The 20,577-nt window shown below is 35.1% G+C and overlaps 1 protein-coding gene across 3 annotated transcripts; it reads right to left on the bottom strand.

Moving 5' to 3' along the window:
- Nucleotides 1–1,318: 1,318 nt before the first annotated feature.
- Nucleotides 1,319–8,670, bottom strand: LOC128528252 (CMRF35-like molecule 8). 3 transcript variants are annotated; one of them, XM_053501010.1, is made up of 12 exons: nt 8,605–8,670; nt 8,448–8,489; nt 7,792–8,100; nt 6,183–6,242; nt 3,183–3,296; nt 3,073–3,100; nt 2,942–2,973; nt 2,834–2,864; nt 2,339–2,400; nt 2,153–2,177; nt 1,930–2,000; nt 1,319–1,792 (listed from the first exon to the last, which is right to left on the bottom strand). In XM_053501010.1, the coding sequence occupies exons 1-12, from the start codon at nt 8,627–8,629 to the stop codon at nt 1,707–1,709; spliced, it is 885 nt and encodes a 294-aa protein (XP_053356985.1). In that variant the 5' UTR covers nt 8,630–8,670; the 3' UTR covers nt 1,319–1,706. The 3 variants fall into 3 exon arrangements, with proteins under 3 accessions (XP_053356985.1, XP_053356987.1, XP_053356988.1); XM_053501012.1 differs by lacking the exons at nt 1,930–2,000; nt 2,153–2,177; XM_053501013.1 differs by lacking the exons at nt 1,319–1,792; nt 2,153–2,177.
- Nucleotides 8,671–20,577: the final 11,907 nt, after the last annotated feature.

The raw sequence follows: 20,577 nt of genomic DNA, 5'->3' as shown, positions 1-20,577 counted from the left end.
AAAATTACACTACTTTACTCTGCTAAAGAAATCTGCATTGTCGTACTATGCACACTTTACCACATTGACTAAGTCTCATTTGACTAAGTTATTCAATAAACTGTACCTGTGTGCGCACCACAAAAAGTTGTCTTTGTGTTTTTGTCTTTGGTGCCCCTCTGCTAAAAAGTTTTACACATAAATCATAATAAATCATCTTTTTTTCTTCACTTTGTTACATTTATAGTGAGACAAAACAGTATTTAGTCAGTCACCAATTTTGGTTCTCCCACTTAAAAAGTTGAGAGAGGCCTGTAGTTTTCATCATAGGCTTACCTCAACTATGAGAGACAAAATAATTATAACAATAAAAAAAAAAAAAAAAACAGAAAATCACATTGTAGGATTTTTTTAAGAATTTATTTGCAAATTAAGGTGAAAAATAAGTATGTAATCAATAACAAAATTTCAACTCAATACTTTGTTATATACACTTGGTTGGCAATGACAGAGGTCAAACGTTTTCTGTAAGTCTTCACAAGGTTTTCACACACTGTTGCTGGTATTTTGACCCATTCCTCCATGCAGATCTTCTCTAGAGCAGTGATTTTTGGGGCTGTCGCTTTCAACATGAGTTTGAGATCTGGAGACAGGCTAGGCCACTCCAGGACCATAAATTGCTTCTTTCGAAGAGGTGTACAGTATGAGTGGAGTTTAAAGCAATAACTGAGTTCTTACAAATGTTCATATCTATATTTGGACCTCAGCTACATTATACAAGTTAAATATTACTCTTTAATACTTTAACATGAATGTGCTTAAAATCTTACTCTTATTTTACTCTAACAGTATATTAAACCTCTCTAGTGCTAGTCTGTATTTCTTTAAGTATTTTTTGTATAAAATTAAAGTTTATAGCATTATCAGTCTTATAAAATTGTGATTTGTCAACAATTTACATGTTTTATTTATTAATGAGTTTAAAGTTAGTTTTATTGTTGTGGAATGTCCAAGAGACAATCATTCCCTCGCAAGTCTCTCTCTCTCTCTCTCTCTATCTCTCTCTCTCTCTCAACTTCTTAAACATGTTTTCTAAATTATTTTGTTTAAAATCTGGCCTTGAAGATCTAGGAAAGCCTTTATTAAAAAATATTTTGAAATGATTAAGAAGAAATGTTAATTAAAAATAACATTGTAATAAAATAAATAAAACAGCAACATAATCAGGATGAAAATCTCTGTGTGTGTAATGTTTACGTTAAAAGTTAAGTTCATCAGTTTATACAATCCCATAAAATGTAAATAATTAATTAAAGCAGTAAATAGCTAAAGCTCAGATTTGCAAACACAAAAACAATAAAATGGCACACAACCTCATTTAGCAAGTAAATAAAAATTCGATTTAAAGCATTGCATCCACCCAAGGAAACCGCACCTTTCTATGTTTTAAAATAATATAAAAAGTTCCAACTATTATTTTCCAACAAACTGAGGTAAATGCATGTAATTATCCATATCATTGTGTATATACTTTAAAATCCTTAAAATGATACACACATATTGCAATATTTACTGTTTAGCCTAATCTACATGCCTCAGTTAATTACTTACACAATACTACAAAATAAATTATAAATTTTGCTCTCATTTTATACTTAATAACTTGACTGCTTACTATCTTTATTTATTGTTACTGATTTAATCACATTGTAAGAGATGTTGACAACTTATTTTCTCTTTTCCTTCAGCACTTGTGCATAGACTGCTGTCAGTGTAGGTTGTTCGGCCTCTTTTTCCATCTTTGGTTTATTTTCTATCAAGATAAAATTCAAATTTAACTGATTAAAATATGTCACCTAGTAAAGTCAGTTTAATAAGCTTAAGCATTTTTTAAAATTGAAATAGCATGTTGTATATCTAAATGTTCAATACAGCGTAAATAAACTATACCCTTGTGCTGCACTAAGCTGTATATTACAGGAGGGTCGGCAAGATAATACAGTGTGGCACTCTCAGCATCACTAAGAAAAGAAAAGATAGATTGGAGTTAAAGATGACAATTAGCAGGTTTGTTGCTTTAACAAGTGCAATTGCACCAAGATATGGTATGTATTCTCCTTAGCTTGGGTCCAGAAAAGAAGAGTGGACTTAATACTTTTACCAAGAAACTTACCAATCAGCAAGTGGTCTATTGAGCCCTGTTAATACAAAGATGTTTTTTTTTTTCCTCGAAATAACCAACTTCAATGGCACACAACCTACTCAATTATTCATGTTATGAACACTGTTGAGACTTTTTTTTATTATATTAATGATAATCCTAGATTAAGTTCTTAGATAATATTTGATATTACAGTACCTCTTTCTTCAGGTATTGTGGCATATTCCCCCATGTCACTGTAAATTATTTGGGATTCATGGCTAATAAGGAAAATAGATTGACATTTATGAAAAAAGAAAAAATCATGAGATATGTGTAAAAAGAACAAGATGCACAACTAAACCTATGCCAAAATGATTGGTACAAAATCCTATTTTAACTTTTAAAAATACATTTGTTATATATATTTTTTTATTTAGACTTAAATGTTTAACACCCCACAATCTACCCATAAACAAAAGTTTTAAATATTACCCTATAATGACAATAAATACATTTAATTCCATGTACTGTTATATGTTGGGTGACAGTAAGTAAGCCAGATGTTTCTTTGTTTAGTCATGTTTATATACAGACAAGGTTTTGACTAAGCACATGATTCGCCAAAACTTCATAATGCTACAATTGTCAGATATTTGTTAAAAGAACAGGAAATATCTCCAGTAGCTCATTTTTAACAAAATGTGGCCTTACTTGTTTACTGTCTGATTTACTTGCTCCAGACCTTGAAAAGACATGAAACATATTTAATTATACACATAACACTTAATTATTTTAAAGTATGACAATTTGGAAACTTGCCTTCACTCGTCCTTATATTTGGAGGTTCACTGCTGGAACCAAAGAAAGTGAAATATATTATTAGAATAGATGAGTAGACTAATAAAATTTTAAACTATTACATTATATGTAATATAATATATTTAGTGTACCTCTGTCCTTGGTAAAGCTGACACAACTCTAAAACAATGTGTTTTTTTGTTAGTTTATTTTTAGTCTATTTTTTGTAATTTATATCTTTATTTACTTGTTGATTACTTACTGTCATGTATGATCATTCTGTAGCGATACATTTCAGTAAAGATGACCCCAACCAGGACAAGAATGACGAGATAAACTATGGCATTTTCAACCCAATGTGTTGGCAGAATGTGCTCTGTAGTAAACGCAACAGTAGTAAACACACTACAGCAAGATACTTATGCTAATTTAAAACAGAAACATATAATAAAGTCTCAAACAAAAGTACATAATTTCATGTTTTTCAAAAACCTTCACTGTAAGAGGGACATCTCAAAGGCAAGGGCAACAATTCTAGGTCTGAGTTAAAAGCTATTTCTATAGCTAAGTGATATGCACCAAACACTAGGACAGTCACAAAAACAGATTTTTTTTTTTTCCCAGGCAATCTACCTCATGAACAGTTAAACATCATTCTAACTGTCAATAAATATATGTGCAATATTATGTACAGTACCACAGTGCAATATACTGTGTAATACCACAGATTTCAGGTATATTTATGTAACTTATTTAAAAGTATCTCACACCCTACTCTATTTAATGGCAACTTTTTTTTGGTGTCCTGCTGTTTTGTCTTGTCATTTGTTTTTTGTTCTGAAAGCTCTGAAAAACAAATTCCTTGTACGTGCAAGCGTACTTGGCAATAAAACTCTTTCTGATTCTGATATATATAGGTCCTTCTCAAAAAATTTGCATATTGTAATAAAGTTCATTATTTTCTGTAATGTACTGATAAACATTAGACTTTCATATATTTTAGATTCATTACACACAACTGAAGTAGTTCAAGCCTTTTAATTATTTTAATATTGATGATTTTGGCATACAGCTCATGAAAACCCAAAATTCCTATCTCAAAAAATTAGCATATCATAAAAAGGTTCTCTAAACAAGCTATTAACCTAATCATCTGAATCAACTACCGTAATTTCCGGACTATAACCCGCACCTGGCTATAAGCCGCACCTAGTACATATTTTAAAGGAAAAACCATTTTGTACATACATAAACCGCACCTGACTATAAGCCGCATGTGCCCACATTGAAACATGGGATATTTACAAAGAAAGACGGTACACAAAAAGAGTTTTCAATGTTTTAATAACATAACTTAGCTTTTCTTTTTTTTTCGACTTTTTACATTGCTCCAGTTCTTCCCGCTGCCGTTTCCAGCGTCTCACCATCGACTCATCTATGCGAAATTCACGTGCTGCAGCTCTGTTTCCTTCTTTATCGGCCAGCTCGATTACTTTTAACTTGAAAGCTGCGTCATATGCTTTTCTTTTCGCATTTTCCATGATGAGGGTAGGCTTATGCTAATTTTATTCATGTACAAAGCGCGCGAAGTTACCGTACGTTAAATTTCTTCTTCTATGGTGTTTATTAGCGGTTGTGACTTGTGTCTTCCTCGACAACACATGTCTCACTCTTACCTTTTCTGATCGAGCGCCCCTGGCGGCCGTTAGAAAAAATGCATACATTAGCCGCATCCCTGCATAAGCCGCAGGGTTGAAATAGTGTAACAAAAGTCGCGGCTTATAGTCCGGAAAGTACGGTAATTAACTCTAAACACCTGCAAAAGATTTCTAAGGCTTTTAAATACTCCCAGCCTGGTTCATTACTCAAAACCGCAATCATGGGTAAGACTGCTGTCCAGAAGGCCATCATTGACACCCTCAAGCTAGAGGGTAAGACACAGAAAGAAATTTCTGAAAGAATAGGCTGTTCCCAGAGTGCTGTATCAAGGCACCTCAGTGGGAAGTCTGTGGGAAGGAAAAAGTGCGACAGAAAACGCTGCACAACGAGAAGAGGTGACCTGACCCTGAGGAAGATTGTGGAGAAGGACCGATTCCAGACCTTGGGGGACCTGCGGAAGCAGTGGACTGAGTCTGGAGTAGAAACATCCACAGCCACCGTGTATAGGCCTGTGCAGAAAATGGGCTACAGGTGCCGCATTCCCCAGGTCAAGGCACTTCTGCCGCTGTTTCTGGTTCAAAAGTGGCTTGACCTGGAGAATGCGGCACCTGTAGCCCATTTCCTGGGCTACAGAAAAGCAGCACTGGACTTTTGCTCAGTGGTCCAAAGTACTTTTTTCGGATGAAAGTAAATTTTGCATGTCATTCGGAAATCAAGGTGCCAGAGTCTGGAGGAAGACTGGGGAGAGGGAAATGCCAAAATGCCTGAAGTCCAGTGTCAGGTACCCCCAGTCAGTAATGGTCTGGGGTGCCATGTCAGCTGCTGGTGTTGGTCCACTGTGTTTTATCAAGGGCAGGGTCAATGCAGCTAGCTATCAGGAGATTTTGGAGCACTTCATGCTTCCATCTGCTGAAAAGCTTTATGGAGATGAAGATTTCATTTTTCAGCATGACCTGGCACCTGCTAACTGTGCCAAAACCACTGGTAAAAGGTTTACTGACCATGGTATTACTGTGCTTAATTGGCCTGCCAACTCTCCTGACCTTAACCCCATAGAGAATCTGTGGAATATGGTAAATAGAAAGTTGAGAGACGCAAGACCCAATACTCTGGATGAGTATAAGGCCACTATCGAAGCATCCTGGGCCTCCATAACACCTCAGCAGTGCCACAGGCTGATTGCCTACATGCCATGCCGCATTGAAGCAGTCATTTCTGCAAAAGGATTCCCGACCAAGTATTGAGTGCATATTTATTTAAAGGTTGTCCCTTTCTGTATTAAAAACACTTTTCTTTTATTGGTCGGATGAAATATGCTAATTTTTTGAGATAGGAATTTGGGGTTTTTATGAGCTGTATGCCAAAATCATCAATATTAAAACAATTAAAAGGCTTGACCTACTTCAGTTGTGTGTAATGAATCTACTTAACAAACGAGTTTGGGTTAAAAGAATAGTTTACACATGAAACAGTTTTGGTATTTAAGTATTTGCTTATTTAAATTCAAATCCCAAGAATATTTTAGTCCAAGTGATTAAAAATGGGTTTTCAAATTTATTTAGCTTATCAATTCATAAATAGATAGATAGATCAAATGTTTTACCACTTTCTTGGTCAGGGATTGAGTTATGTCCTGAACCTGTAGTATTCTTCTCAGGATATTCTGCAAATGAATACATGCAATTGTACTTACAAGTTCCTTAAAGAAATCTTCATGTTGTGTTCATCTTTAATTACAAGTCATTTGAATCTCTCTCCAACACTATTTTTACACAATTAAACGAAAACTCCTTTATTGTAATTGTGATTATTGTTGCTGATCTTACCTGGTGGAGTTATCGCTCATCAATATATTTGGTCATCTTGTGCCTGAAACGTCATATCTCTCTGCTACTGTTCATGTTGTATTTATGTCATATTGGCACTACATTAATATACTAAACTATTCTCTAACACTTAAAACTGTAACATTTACGTTTTTATTACTCACTCACTTACTCATCGTCTACAGTATACCGCTTTATCCGGGGTCGCGGGGACTTGGAACCTATCCCATGAGACTTAGGGCATGAGGCAGGGTACACCCTGGACTGGGTGTCAATCCATCACAGGGCAAACACACATACACACACACTCATTCACACACTACGGGCAATTTGGGAATGCCAATCAACCTAACCTACATGTCTATGGACTGTGGAAGGAAACCGGAGTTCCCGGAGGAAACCCACCAAGCACGGGGAAAACATGCAAACTCCATGCACACAGAGATAAGAATCAAGCCTGGTCGGGAATCGAACCCGGACCCTGAATGTGCAAGCTACAGTGCTAACCACTACACCACTGTGCCGCCTAGTTTTATTATTCTTTCTTCATTTAATTTAATTTTAGCAATATAAAATCCATAATCTAAAATTGGAACCAATCAAATAATTCAATCTACAGTTCTCTGTTCAAGATGTAATCAGATTGCATTAATTATATACATTTGGTAAAAAAAAAAAAAAAAGAGTATATTCAGGCTAAATGTTATTTTATTGTACACATTTGAATACTGTCAAATATTTTGGATAGTGCATTATATTAATTAAAAACTAATCTGATGGAAATGAGGAAATTTATTTTATAGTTACAGGAAAGGGATTCCCTGTAAAACAGTACATAACAAGCTGAAAGGGTCACTAAATAAATATATATATACACATTTGAATACTGTCAAATATTTTGAAAAGCGCATTATATTGTTCAAAAACTAATCTGATGGAAATGAGGAATATATCTATAGGAAAGGGATTCCCTGTGATACAGTACATAACAAGCCGAAAGGGTCAAAATAAAAAAATAAATAAAAAAATAAATATATATATATATATATATATATATATATATATATATATATATATATATATATATATATATAGTGTATATATAGTGTATATATACTAATGAGCTAAAAACTAAATAATATTACAAAATATGACAAAATCTGCATGATTTGAGTAAGTATAGATAAAATTTTAGTTTAGTGAACATATGATAATATAAATTGACTATAATATTTTTAAGTGACTCACTTAGTTAATTCATACAAAAAAATAAAAGAAATTACAGATCAAAAACAAACTATCATACCACAAAATAAGCTGATGATTTTTTTTTTATATAATGAGACTTTGAGGATTATAACAAAGAATATGGGTTAAAGGCCATACCTGTGACTTGGACATGGATTGAATTATTCCAGTTTCCCTGGACATCCTTCGTAGGATATTTTTTAAATGAGTACACACAACTGTAGGTACCAGAGTCCCGTAATGAAATATTCCTCACAGTAAATGTGTGGTTATCTTTATTTCGAAGAAATTCTAATCTCTCTCCAACACCATTCTTACACAAATACACTTGAGTTTCTGTATTTAAGATCTGGTTGTTGGAGAAGCTGCACTTGAACATTAAACTGTCACCAACTTTTGCTGTGCGGGGTCCAAATATTTGTGCTGGAAAAATCTCCAAAGAATCACCTATTAAGCAAAAAATAATACCTGAGCATATGGACAACCCTATAATGTACTCCACTAGTACTAGTGTAATGGTATATATAATATTCTGTTTACCTGATATATACCTTCACTGCATAATTGCATTGCTAGCATTGTTTTTATCCATATACATTTTTTAAATTAAGGAAATGTTTATGAAAGTTATAAAAGCAAGTACTTTTTTTGCTAAAGAAAGATAGATAATATTAAGGTAGTAGTTGTTTATTATTATTATTATTAAAATTATTATTATTATTATTATTATTATTATAACCATGTGTAAAACATTGTATTGTAATTAGTGTAAGGAGAGCAAAGAAATTAAATACCTTCTGTTGGAGATGCAGATATTGCTATCATTAAATAAATGTCTGTCCAGGACAAAAAAATATATATATTTCTAAAAATGCACAATGTGAAATTCAGTTATAAAAGTATTTTTAACTCTAAATAGAGAACACAGTGCAAGTTATAATGTTTACTTACAGATTGTGGTGCGGCACATATCCATTCTTGACCAAGCGCAAATTAATTCTACAATTGTACAGTGTGTATAAGTGGTGGGTGAAACTTTAGTGACCTCACTGTAACCAGCCCAGCCTTTACTATTGGACAGCAGCAGCACAAGCCATCCACCTCCTCAACACATAGGACTATACTGATAAACACACACACACACATCATTCAGATGAACTACAGTAAATAACATCAAGACTGAACTGATAAACACACACATGCACAATCACCCTGATCTACAACCATCTCTCAATTGTTCATACCTACCTACCTGAACTGCTCTTTGCAATATTTGCACAATATTTTACTTTACTTGCTGTTTGCACACAATTTTTTTAAAAATCATTGCTGCTACCTCAGAAATGTCAATGTTTACTGCTTACTGTTTCTCTTCCCGCTACCTCAACTCATACCTCATCACTAAAAAGAAAAAAAAGGTACTGTAATGTGTTACGTTGTCATGTTACTTTGTTCTGTAGCTCTTGTTTGCACATTGCACGTGCACTTTGTTGTCTGTTGTCTTTAGTTGTCCCTTTTTTGTATGGAAATAGATAGTTTTTAGGTTAACTTAAAAATGTAAATCTTCCGGTAAAGTGTGTTGTTAATTTATGTGGTGTTGTTAATTCATGTTGTTGCATGTATGTAGCACCTTGGTCCTGGAGGAACGTTGTTTTGTTTCACTGTGTACTGAACTGTATGTTGTTGGAATGACAATAAAAGCCTCCTCGACTTGAGCACACTACTCATATTTTGCTTGTGACACATAGAGTTCTGGATTAGATAGATAAAGTTTTATGTGTAGCTTTACCAAAGAATGTTCTAACACTACAGAATGAGGGGGTCATGTGGATTTTTTGGCAAATTAATAATAAAAAATTTTATACTGAAAAATTAATGCAGTACTATTTACCCTTACCTTAAATTGACATTATCATGATTAAAATTGAAAAAAAAAAATAGTATCACTGTAATATAATGGAATTTTTTTTTCATTTTTATGAGCTTTAGATTCAAGATTCTTTCTTGTTTAACTATATAGAAAGTGTGTTTCTCATGAAGGGCCTGGGGTTATTTTGACACCGTCAACACAAAAGATTAACTGAAGCAAGCTCTTTTCTCATGCTCACCTTCAACATGGTGTTCCAAAAATATTTGCAGCGATGTTGCAAACAGTTTGCACTTAGTATCTTGGTTTATGTTGCATCCTACCAGCAAGATGCAACATAATCCAAAATACTAAGTGCAAAAGAAACATTTCCTATCATGACTCCTGTTTGATCAAACCTGGCATTGTTCTTCAATGTCTCCCAAATGGTCATCTAAATTATATTGCTCTTATGGTACAAATGGGTATAAATGTCACCTTTCTTGGACATCTCAGGTGAATTTAAAAAGATGCACCTGTATTGAACATAAGTTACTATTTTCATACTTGTCTGCGACAAGAATTTAAGAAACAATCTCATGTGCAGAAGGTCTAATGGTATCACCGAGGATGCAGCTGCCATGAGACCTACCACTCTCTGAAAGTAGTAAAAAGTTACCTTCTGGCCTATCTTGATCTCCTTTAGGGTATGCGCAGGAGACAGCTGTGCCCGCATTGTGGTCGAATCCCATGTGTGGTCGAATCCCATGTGACACCCAAATATGTCGTATTTTGAGCAGGAAAGAGACGCTTTTTGTGGTGTTGAGTATCAATCCTAGCAGGTCGAGATGAGTTAGGCCAACGAAGCGCTAGCCAGTGCTGATTTGACTGTGGAAGGAAACCGGAGCATCACTAAAAACTTTAAGAACTGCTTTAAGAATTTCATTAACAGGTTTTTTCTGTAATTTGCTTCAAACTACTGCTTAGGTTTCCCACAAAATAAACATGTACACTGTACTGTTGTAACTCAATTCTGATTAAACCAACTTATACTGTCAGCAGATGACTTAAATCCACTAAAAGGGAAATAATATTTTTTACACTGCTCTGTAGATATAAAGAAAATTGTAAGTAAATAAAAAAACATACAGAATCTTTGGTACTTAACAGTGACAAATACTGTATAATGGCTTCCTTTCTCCTTTTAAACTTCTCTACCATGTTTTACATGTTTATGTTTCACCATGTGAGCTCCTAAGGATTCACCTAAAAACATTTTACTTCAAGAACTGTAACTTGTCTGTATATTCATGTGCATACTGTACATTAGGGAAAAAAATCAAAGACAATAACATCAACCTCAAAATAACCATATTTTATATTAAACAAGACCTGATTGTATATGTTTATATAGAATGCTTTATGTCTTTGTGTTATGTTCAATGTGTTTATTCTAACCTAGGAAGTGTAATCAACGTTTGCAACCCTTATTTGTAGATGAATTTATTAATGAGTATACAACATATGGGATGTTTGGTATTGAATGAAAGCTTGTTTTATTCAAGGAACATTGATGTGTATGAGAAGTTGGTAGTATGAACAGGGCTCATGTTAATACACTTTATCATAGTACTACAACTTCAGCAGGATGTTCTACGTGACAGACCAAACGTTATGTACGGCTAATGTATGCACGAAAAAGATGAATTGTGCAGCTGTGGCTAAGCCCCGCACAAACTGATTAGGACATCCACAAATGGGATGGACTGACTCCGTAGATACAGTTTCTGTTTTCTTTACTAAAGAATGTTCACTACATACATTATAACACTACAGAATAAGGGCGTCATGTGGTATTTTACCAAACTAATGACACATTTTTATGTAAATAAGTGTATGCAGTAATATTTACATTTACTTGACGTAGATAAAGCCTAATTAGGGACAATTAAAATAATCTGTATGACTGTGATATGGAGAAAACCCATTGCTTCCTTTTGCTGCATTAGTTTTAGATTCCAGATGACACTTTCTTCTTTAATTCTTTAGAATGTGTGTTTCTCACACTCAGGGCCTATGCCTTTTTTTTTTTTTTTTTGCTGTTGTGTTTATGCAGTTGATTAGCTCATGCTCACGTGAAACCACGTTCCAAAAATATCTACAGCAATGTGGCAAACAATTAGCTGTTAGTATCTTGGTTTATGTCGCGTCTTACTGTACCTGTAATGTAAAGGTTAAATTCACTGACTTCTCTGAACTCAACAATCAGATTAGTGATTCAACGATAAGTTCCAACATTTTCCATGACTCCTGTTTGAGCAAACCTTGCCTTCTTCTTTTTTGTGTCCCAAATAGTCACCTGAGTTACAGTGTTGTTTTGGTACATAAATGTCACCTTTCTTGTGCACTTTAATCGAACATGAATTCATGTTTGGTTACAAGACAAAAGATTTTATCATAATGAAAAGCGAATAATAAATTGATTGATCATTAACGATGATCAAAATCAAAATAACAAAGCAAACCAAACAGTTTACTTTTAATGTACACAGTAAATAATACTTTCTTATTTAATTATAACCTTGGTTGACATTAAAATACACTGGCCAGCCCAAAAAAAATTACAAATAGTATTTAAATAACCAAATGGGTAAGAATCTTCCATTGTATAATTATTGCAATAATTAATATGGTTCGGTTTGCAACTATTTACAGTAATTAACTCTAACTGATGCAGTAAGTAGCTTCTCATTGCTTAAACAACTATGTCAGAAGACATATCCTGAGATTGTGGCAAATATATTACTCTGTTTCAGAATTGTTAAATTATAGACATGAAACTAAGAGGATTGCTAAAACTGATGAAATTAGATATTAGTTAGATATTAGATATAAGTAAAACCTAGAATGGTGGGGGTGAACATTAAACATTTTTTTTTTTTTGAATGATTGATTAGGGCTCTCTTAAACGTTTGAGATTAACATTTAAATTAAAATAAATAATTTAAAAAACAGCAGTAGAACACACACCCATATTTAATAAGCATTGGTGGCTCAAACAGTTAAGGCTTTGGTTTACTGGCTTACTTTCAATTAATTTTTATTGGTATAGTGGCTTTAACAATCGTCATTGTTGCAAAGCAGCTTTACAGAGCCGTAAGTACAGGACGAAGCATTACTCGTTACAGCCTGGCCACCTCCTCTGTGACCTCGTCTTCCACCTCTGTCAGCCCAACTATCCAACACTGGAAGATGACAATACTTTACTTCGCTTAAGAAATCAGCTCTGTCGTACTCTGCACACTTTCCACCTTGACATTACATTTGACTGAGTTATTCAAAATGTACTCGTGTGAGCACCAGAAAAAGATGTCTCTGTGTCTGTCAGTAAAATGCTGCTAGAAAGCTATACAAATAGTAAAGTAAATCATCTTCTATTTTTATAATGTACATGTACATTTCATATGGGAAATTTATGATATAATTACTGCTGAACTAAATAGACAATAACTATACAATGTGTAAAGTGGTGCCAGCCAATTTTTTGTTTGAAGTTAACCAATACAGCTGCCAAGCTCCACCATCTGCTTTAGGCGTTCACTGGCAGAAATTATTCCTAATGTCTTCGTCAAATAAATCATGTTTAGTTGATATGTTGTAGTTGTGTCACATACTGCCCCAGTGAATAGAGACAAAAACGCAAAATTAAATGCTGTTTACCTCCAGCATGTTCAGGTATAGCAGCTTTGAAATGTGTTCATTATTTAGACTGATCCTAATTAATTGTGTAAAGATGTGGGTCTCATGAGGGGCAGAACTGGCGGCGTGTTTATATGAGGGTCCTGATACCACGACACTTTGTGCAATCATTTAGGTAGCACCGGTAAGGTACAGTATCAGGGCCAAAGACAAAGGCAAAGACCAAGAAAAGAAAGAAAGAAAGAAAGAAAGAAAGAAAGAAAGAAAGAAAGAAAGAAAAAAAAGGAAAGAAAAAAGAAAGAAAGAAAGTTAGTTTAAATTTCAGCACAGAAGGGGCATGTCTTTAAAACATCTAGATTTAACTTGGAAATTAAAACATTGACCCCCACAGCTCCATGTAAAATTCTCCAATTTAAATCGTCTGCTTGTTTCCTAAGTGGCAATTTATACAACAATTTTCATGCTGGCTTAATGTTATCTAAGATTCCAAGCATTTTTCTCCATACCTATATGTCCTCCCATCCGGCTTTCTTTTGTTTAGAGCTTCTACACAACATCTGTAAATTTCTTCCATCTTCTTTGTCTGTATTATGTAGGGTTATAATGTAGACAAAGAATGACCGCTGCATTATCCACCATTATTATGTAGGGTTTCAGCTCTGGGTCAGAAGTGAGTCGAATCTTTGAGGATTCAGGTTAATTTGATTAAACTGATTAAAATTTATGACATACACATCACCATCTATCTGTCTGGCGTTTAGCATGATTTAATGTACAGTACAGTGGGGCAAAAATGTATTTAGTCAGCCACGAACTGTCCAAGTTCTCCCACTTAAAAAGATAAAAGAGGCCTAAAAATTTTCATCATAGGTATACCTCAACTATAAGAGACAAAATAAGAAAAGAAAATCACATTGTAGGATTTTGAATGAATTAATTGGTAAATTTCTCTGTAAAATAAGTATTTGGTTACCTATAAACAAGCAAGATTTATGGCTCTCACAGACCTGTACGTTCTTTTTTAAGAGGCTCATCTGTCCTCCAGTCCTTAATTGTATTAATGGCATCTGTTTGAACTCGTTATCAGTATAAAAGACACCTGTCCACAACCTCAAACAGTCACACTCCAAACTCCACTATGGCCAAGACCAAAGAGCTGTCAAAGGACACCAGAAACAAAACTGTAGACCTGCACCAGGCTGGGAAGACTGAATCTGCAAAAAGTAAGCAGCTTGGTGTGAAGAAATTAACTGTGGGAGCAATTATTGGATATGAATGATATTCTGGATTTTTATTTTTTATTTTGTCTCTCATAGTTAAGGTATACCTATAATGAAAATTACAGGGCTCTCTCATCTTTTTTAGTGGGAGAACTTGCACAACTGGTGGCTGACTAAATACTTTTTTGCCCCACTATATCTTTTCGTTTATCACATGGCCAACGATAATAATACAAAATCTGGTATTTACCAATTATAAGCAGAGTAACATAAAATCTGGGGAGTTGTTTCATCTTTAAAATACATGACCAAGACAATAGTTCTTTATTAAAAAACAAGAATTTATTTGACTAGCCTATGATACATGAGACTACGCTACTTAAACACACACACATGCACACATACACACAAACAGTTTGTAAGGTGAAAGTTAATGGAGTTTTCTAGTATTGTTTACTAGACCAGAGAAAGTCAGAAGAGCAGTGTCTTGGGTTTAATCATGCGGTTTAGTTATAAAGCAAGCACCTATTTTCAGCAAGGTATAAAGCTTTGTTTGTTCACTTGCGTTACATTTTGTTCTTATCTATTGGTTTGCCTTCAGCAAAGGGAATCACGGCGTTGCTGGTGCGCGGTTGTTGAGATGACGCCTTACGGTGAAGCCCTTGCTTGGTAACCGATGTCGGAGCTCCGGATATTCTTCTGAGGGTTTCTTCGTTGCAGGACTCTGCAATTCTGGCACAAAGTCTCGTTGAGAATTCTCGAAGAGCGGATGACCCGGTCGCATGGTGCCGCGACAAAAAGACGAAGGCAAAGAACGCCAGCAGGGGTGGTGAAAGAGTTGGTGAGCTTGCTTGCTTCAGACGACCATGACGACTACGTGTAGAGGCTGTTTGGACCTTAGGTTTTTGACACCTCAGGGTCATTCCATCCCATGGGTGATTGGTCCAGTTGGATGTGATTGAGGGGCTTAGCAACACCTCATGTGGTTCCCCCTTTTGTGCATAGGTGGATAAAATGTGTGAGACATAAAACCTTGGTAAAATAAGTTCGTAGTCTGTGTAAAAACAGTTAAATAGATAAGGTGTACAACATACCTGATATTGAGCAGCCTTGTCTGATTTCTCATATTACTTGAAAAGAAGCACTTAATCCTCTGTTGATCTTCAGTACACTTTCCACATCTTGGTAGATAAATTCATATATGATTTATACAATAGATTAATTAATGCTTTTTTTTGCTTTGAGGTTCTCAGTGTCCTCCGTTTTCTTGTAGACTCAGTCAATGTCAGGAGTTTCACTTTTTCCATCTTCAGTTTCTGTAATGACTTGGTGACGTATCTTGTGATGGGCACTGAACTGTTGACAGAACTGCTGGATTAAAACCATCCCATGGTCCCACATTTGTCAGCAGAAGGATAAGATGTCTATTTTTTCTTTTTTTAAAGAGGTCCAAAAATCATTCAGTAAAGAAACATTAAAATGCCATTATGCAGTTCTTTGCAACTTTGTATCTGACTAAAAAGTGGTCTGAAAATTTGTGTTTAAAAAAAGGTGTTATTTCAATAGCTTTAAAGACTTAAAATTAAGTCTTTAAAAGCCCCCCCCCTGCAAAGTCATTAGGGGTATGCGTTTCCTGAACGCTACGTACCGCTATAACTATAGACTATAGACTTGTAACATAACAGATATACAAACCAAAAAAACAGTGCGCACTGAATACTAAACCTAAACCGAACACGTGAACTAATAAATCGAGATGTGTGTTTTTTAGCTCCACCCAGTGAAAGCAGCGTATTCAAAGGAAGGCACAACCGCGAGAGCTTAATTTCTAAAATTTAAATTGTTACCATTTTGTAATCAATGCAATAGAAGAAATGGAAAGTGTTCTGATCATAACATGCCTTGTATTGTTTTTAACCACTCTATATACAACCTATGATTTTTTTAATGCTATTTTACAAATTGAAAATACAAATGAAATAATTACGGCCCAAGCACTATAGGGTGCGCAGGATCCTCTTGTTTACATAGAATTATTTATTCATCAAAAATGCTAACACTCACACACAAAAACACATCTCTGTCTCTGTCTCTCTTTCTCTCTCTCTCTCACACACACACACGCACGCACACACACACACACACACACACACACACACACGCATGCACACAAATACACACATACATACACACACATTACAAATGTTAACACTCTCACACTTTTGGGCTTTTTGGGGGTCTTAACGACATTTTTCTGCATACCTCATTCACTTTTATATAGGCACACAAAACTCGATACACAACTTTCGCACTGCATGTCCTGGGCTCAAATTAACAGAAGGACGGTTATTTTGGGTGTTTGCAAAAACGCACCTGATGGATTTTCATATACTCCTCTTGTCGTGACACGTTCAGTGACATTACATTGAGTACCATCATAGTGTGATGCTTTTCTTCCAGCATCTGCGGCCTATTCTACACACACACACACACACACACACACATCTTTCTCACGACGCACACACGCACAATCACACTTATATCACACACACATTCATTACAAATGTTAACACTCTCACACTTACACAGATGCACACATACACAATCACATTACTGTTTAAAAGTTTGGGGTCATTTGCAAATTTGTTTTTGTTTAGTGATCTATTTTCTACATTCTACAACAATATTGGGGATTTCAAAACTATAAAATAACATGGAATTAGGTAATTACGTAACAACAACAAAAACATCAGTTAGTTTTTTTTTTTTTATACACAGAGGTCAGCCTTTCTGTAATAGTTCTTGCAAGAACAGTATTGTCAAGTGCATTTGCAAAATCCGTCAAGCACCAAAATGAAACCATCATGAAGGCCAACCCAGGAGGGTGAGACCAAAACCTACCTCTGCCGCAGGCGAGAAGTTCATTTAGAGTTATCAGTCTAAAAAATGACCAATTAATAGCACCTCAGATCATAAGTAGCAGACACATCTCACCATTAACGGTACAAAGGAGATTAATGCATTTTTTGGACGCCTTCAGTATTCCTTCACAATGTAGAAAGAAATAAAAACCAGGAACCATCATGGAGTTAGAAAGTGACCCCAAACTTTCACACAGACACACACACTCAGGCATGTGCTGTACACTCTCCCACACCAACACACGCATATATCAGACACATACACACACATTACAAATTTTAACACTCACACACTTACATCTCTCTCTCACACCTAAACTGATATTAGCCCTTTGTAGTGTGTGACGAGTGCACAAGCTCATTTCCATATTTATTTACTTTTTCATTCTTTAAGTTGCACTTTGATATGGGGGTGTGGGGAGTTCATGTTTTTATATTCTGTGCCAATAGTCGGCTGTACTGTATATTATGAGAAAAGTGCGTTTGTAACACACACACACACACACACACACACACACGAAAAAGTAATTTACTAAATTTAATCTTAAATGTAATTTTAGGTAAATTACTAGTAATCTTCACTAAAGCTGTGTGTGAAAAGTCTGTTGTCATATTTTATAATATTTTAAATTTCTCAGAAGAAACAATTGTGGAATGTTTAATGACGGTCTTAATATGTATGTTTTTGTATGTTATTTTAACATAACATACTGTACAGAAACAGACATGTTGATAACTCGTTGATAACAGTTGATTTTTCTTTGTCGAACTTTCTGGATTCTTTACTTTGGACTGGATCATACTCAGAGCACTCAATATTTTATGGTAAGTTTATGTACATTTTTACTTATTTTTTTAGTAAGTTGTTGTAGGACGTACTGTGGTAGGACGTACTGTTGTGGTAGCTGTACGTCCTTAACTAAAATGTTTAATGTAAATGTAAGTTATATTGCAATACTAAGTGATAGTGTGTAATTCACAGGTGGGGACCAACATGATGGGAATGATATCTGTAAAGTATGGAGATGACTGGAGCACTGTTCTATGTTTTGTGCCTGGGGAATGAGACAAGAGGAACCTGACAGACCTTTCCTATTGTTGGAGGCAATGCTATTGATACAGACTCTTTGGTGGAGGCAGTTGGTGTTTGTTTTAAAGGTTTTTTTTTTTTTTCATCTTTGTTGGTAACTACACAAAGCAGTGTCTTCTTACCTCCGAGTTTTTTTTTTTAATTGATGGACACAAGTACTTACAGTATCTGTTAAATTTATGAGGACCACATTTTTTTCACCCCTCATATAATTAATATTTTAGAAAGTTTTTATTGTTTTTAAAGTCATTTTGAAGGAAATTAAATAGTAATAGTTAAATAACTAATAGTTAAAATATTAAGATAGAGAATGTTAGATGTCATGGGCATTATAAGATTTGTATTGAAAATTTCATAGTACTTGGCGTTTCACCGCCGAAAAGGATGTTGGAGAGACGAGTGAACTTACTTGCTGCCCAATGCAATGGCTGGGAGTACTTTATTTTACACACAGCAGGTATAGCATGAGCAGCACATTCACACGAGAACCACATCCAATTTAACCTAAGCATAAACTGGAGCACATTCAACACGTCACACACACACCATACACAAACATGGCCGAAGCCACTATTCAGCACCGCACCCCATCTCTCCAAAATGTCCAACCCCAAAATGCAGTCCTCCTCGACATTTCCCACAAAGAACTCGTGCGAATGAGTTCGCTTACTTATTTGGACTCTCACCGTGCGACACGCCCATACCTTCACATACATTTACATTTTTTCTTTACAATTAGGCATTTGGCAGCCACCCTTCCCCAACATGGTGAACACATTGCAAAGCCCCCTGCATTGCATGATGGTCGTCAGCCGCCGCCCCGCCCACGCCACACTACGTTGTATTAAATGCAAAAACATGCAATTTAAATCAGATTTACAGGGGTCTGTTGTTTTTATTGTTTTTTAGTGTTTGTTACATTAATTATATATTTAACAAATGTTCACCTTAGGATTATATGATTTTGTCTGACATTTTTGCCAAAATTTAGTTATTTACATTTTCTTATTGTGTGACAATCTTGTGAAGTTGGGTACATTTTGCATCTTTTTATGAAAAAAAATTATAAATAAAAAAAAAATAATCAAATGGAATGTGTCAACCCAGCAAAAGTATTAATTTTACCCACTGGTTGGGTCATTTGACTTCAGATATCTTTTCTGCAGAACAAAACTATTCAGCCCTGGTCTCATTTTAACATACAAACACTGTCTATGGATTTTCATAGCAACATTACAAAAAGTCCTATACAGAAGCACACTACTTTGGATAGTTAATGTCAAAAATATTAAATGCCTTGAAGCACACATCAACCGTCCCAAGTAGTGTGTATTCAGAGCCTGTCCCACCATAATGGCGAATGCCTGAGAGCAGCGCGGGTCATTATCTCCCAACGTTAGGATGTAGGGGTACGGCCTTGACCCTTCAGCCTGCTGGAGGTATTCCACCATGTTGGTTCCAACATAAGAAAGAAAGAAATGAAAGAAAGTAAAAACTTTGTTGAATAGTAGATACTAAATAAAAAATGGCAAAGCTAGGGTATAGGTAAACAGAAACAAAAACATGGAGACAGCTACTACCAAAAATAAAACAGCAAAATAAGCATGGCTTTTAGGATAAAGCCCTTAAATTTTTTTTTAAAGTCAGACTAGTTAATGTGGTTGCTAATGTTAGCAACCTAACTAAATGCCTGCGTCATGCAAGCACTACAGTTAACAGTTTAGCGTTCATTCATCACTTCACCATCTTTATACACCCTGTGAACTTTCTACAAAGAAAGATAAAAAGCTTAGACATCTTAGCCATTTCTTTTACACACAGATGGGGTTCTTTGGCTAACTAGCAGATATTGTCAGCTAAATTATCATACCTTAGTCCAGCCTGAAAGTTTGTGTGTAACCGTAACACTGTAACAGTAATAAATGGTACATATAGTAATAATTTTTCATAACTTAGGTGAGTGAACATGTGTATACAGACCTTGTATTTAACTTAATTTTCCCTTAAATGCACGAGGGGGATGAACCGTCATTAGCACTCAAAAGAGAAGACACGAAGCTGTCTGACTGACAGCCGCTGAATACACCAGTAACCTTAGGGGGAGGGGCCAACCAAACTTCAACCCAGCAGCTGGGTTACACAAAAACT

This window comes from Clarias gariepinus, chromosome 7, assembly GCF_024256425.1.
Source record: "Clarias gariepinus isolate MV-2021 ecotype Netherlands chromosome 7, CGAR_prim_01v2, whole genome shotgun sequence".
Lineage (NCBI taxonomy): Eukaryota > Metazoa > Chordata > Actinopteri > Siluriformes > Clariidae > Clarias > Clarias gariepinus.
This window is presented reverse-complemented; position numbering and strand designations above follow the sequence as displayed.

Bases quoted from the DNA above. Each gene is read 5' to 3' on its own strand.
- LOC128528252 (XM_053501010.1), bottom strand. From the start codon at position 8,629: ATGGATATGTGCCGCACCACAATCT. The intron at 2,001-2,152 runs GTAAGTTTCTTG...TTCTTTTCTTAG, and splicing joins AATAGACCACTTGCTGATTG to TGATGCTGAGAGTGCCACAC. The intron at 1,793-1,929 runs GTATAGTTTATT...TTATCTTGATAG, and splicing joins CAGCTTAGTGCAGCACAAGG to AAAATAAACCAAAGATGGAA.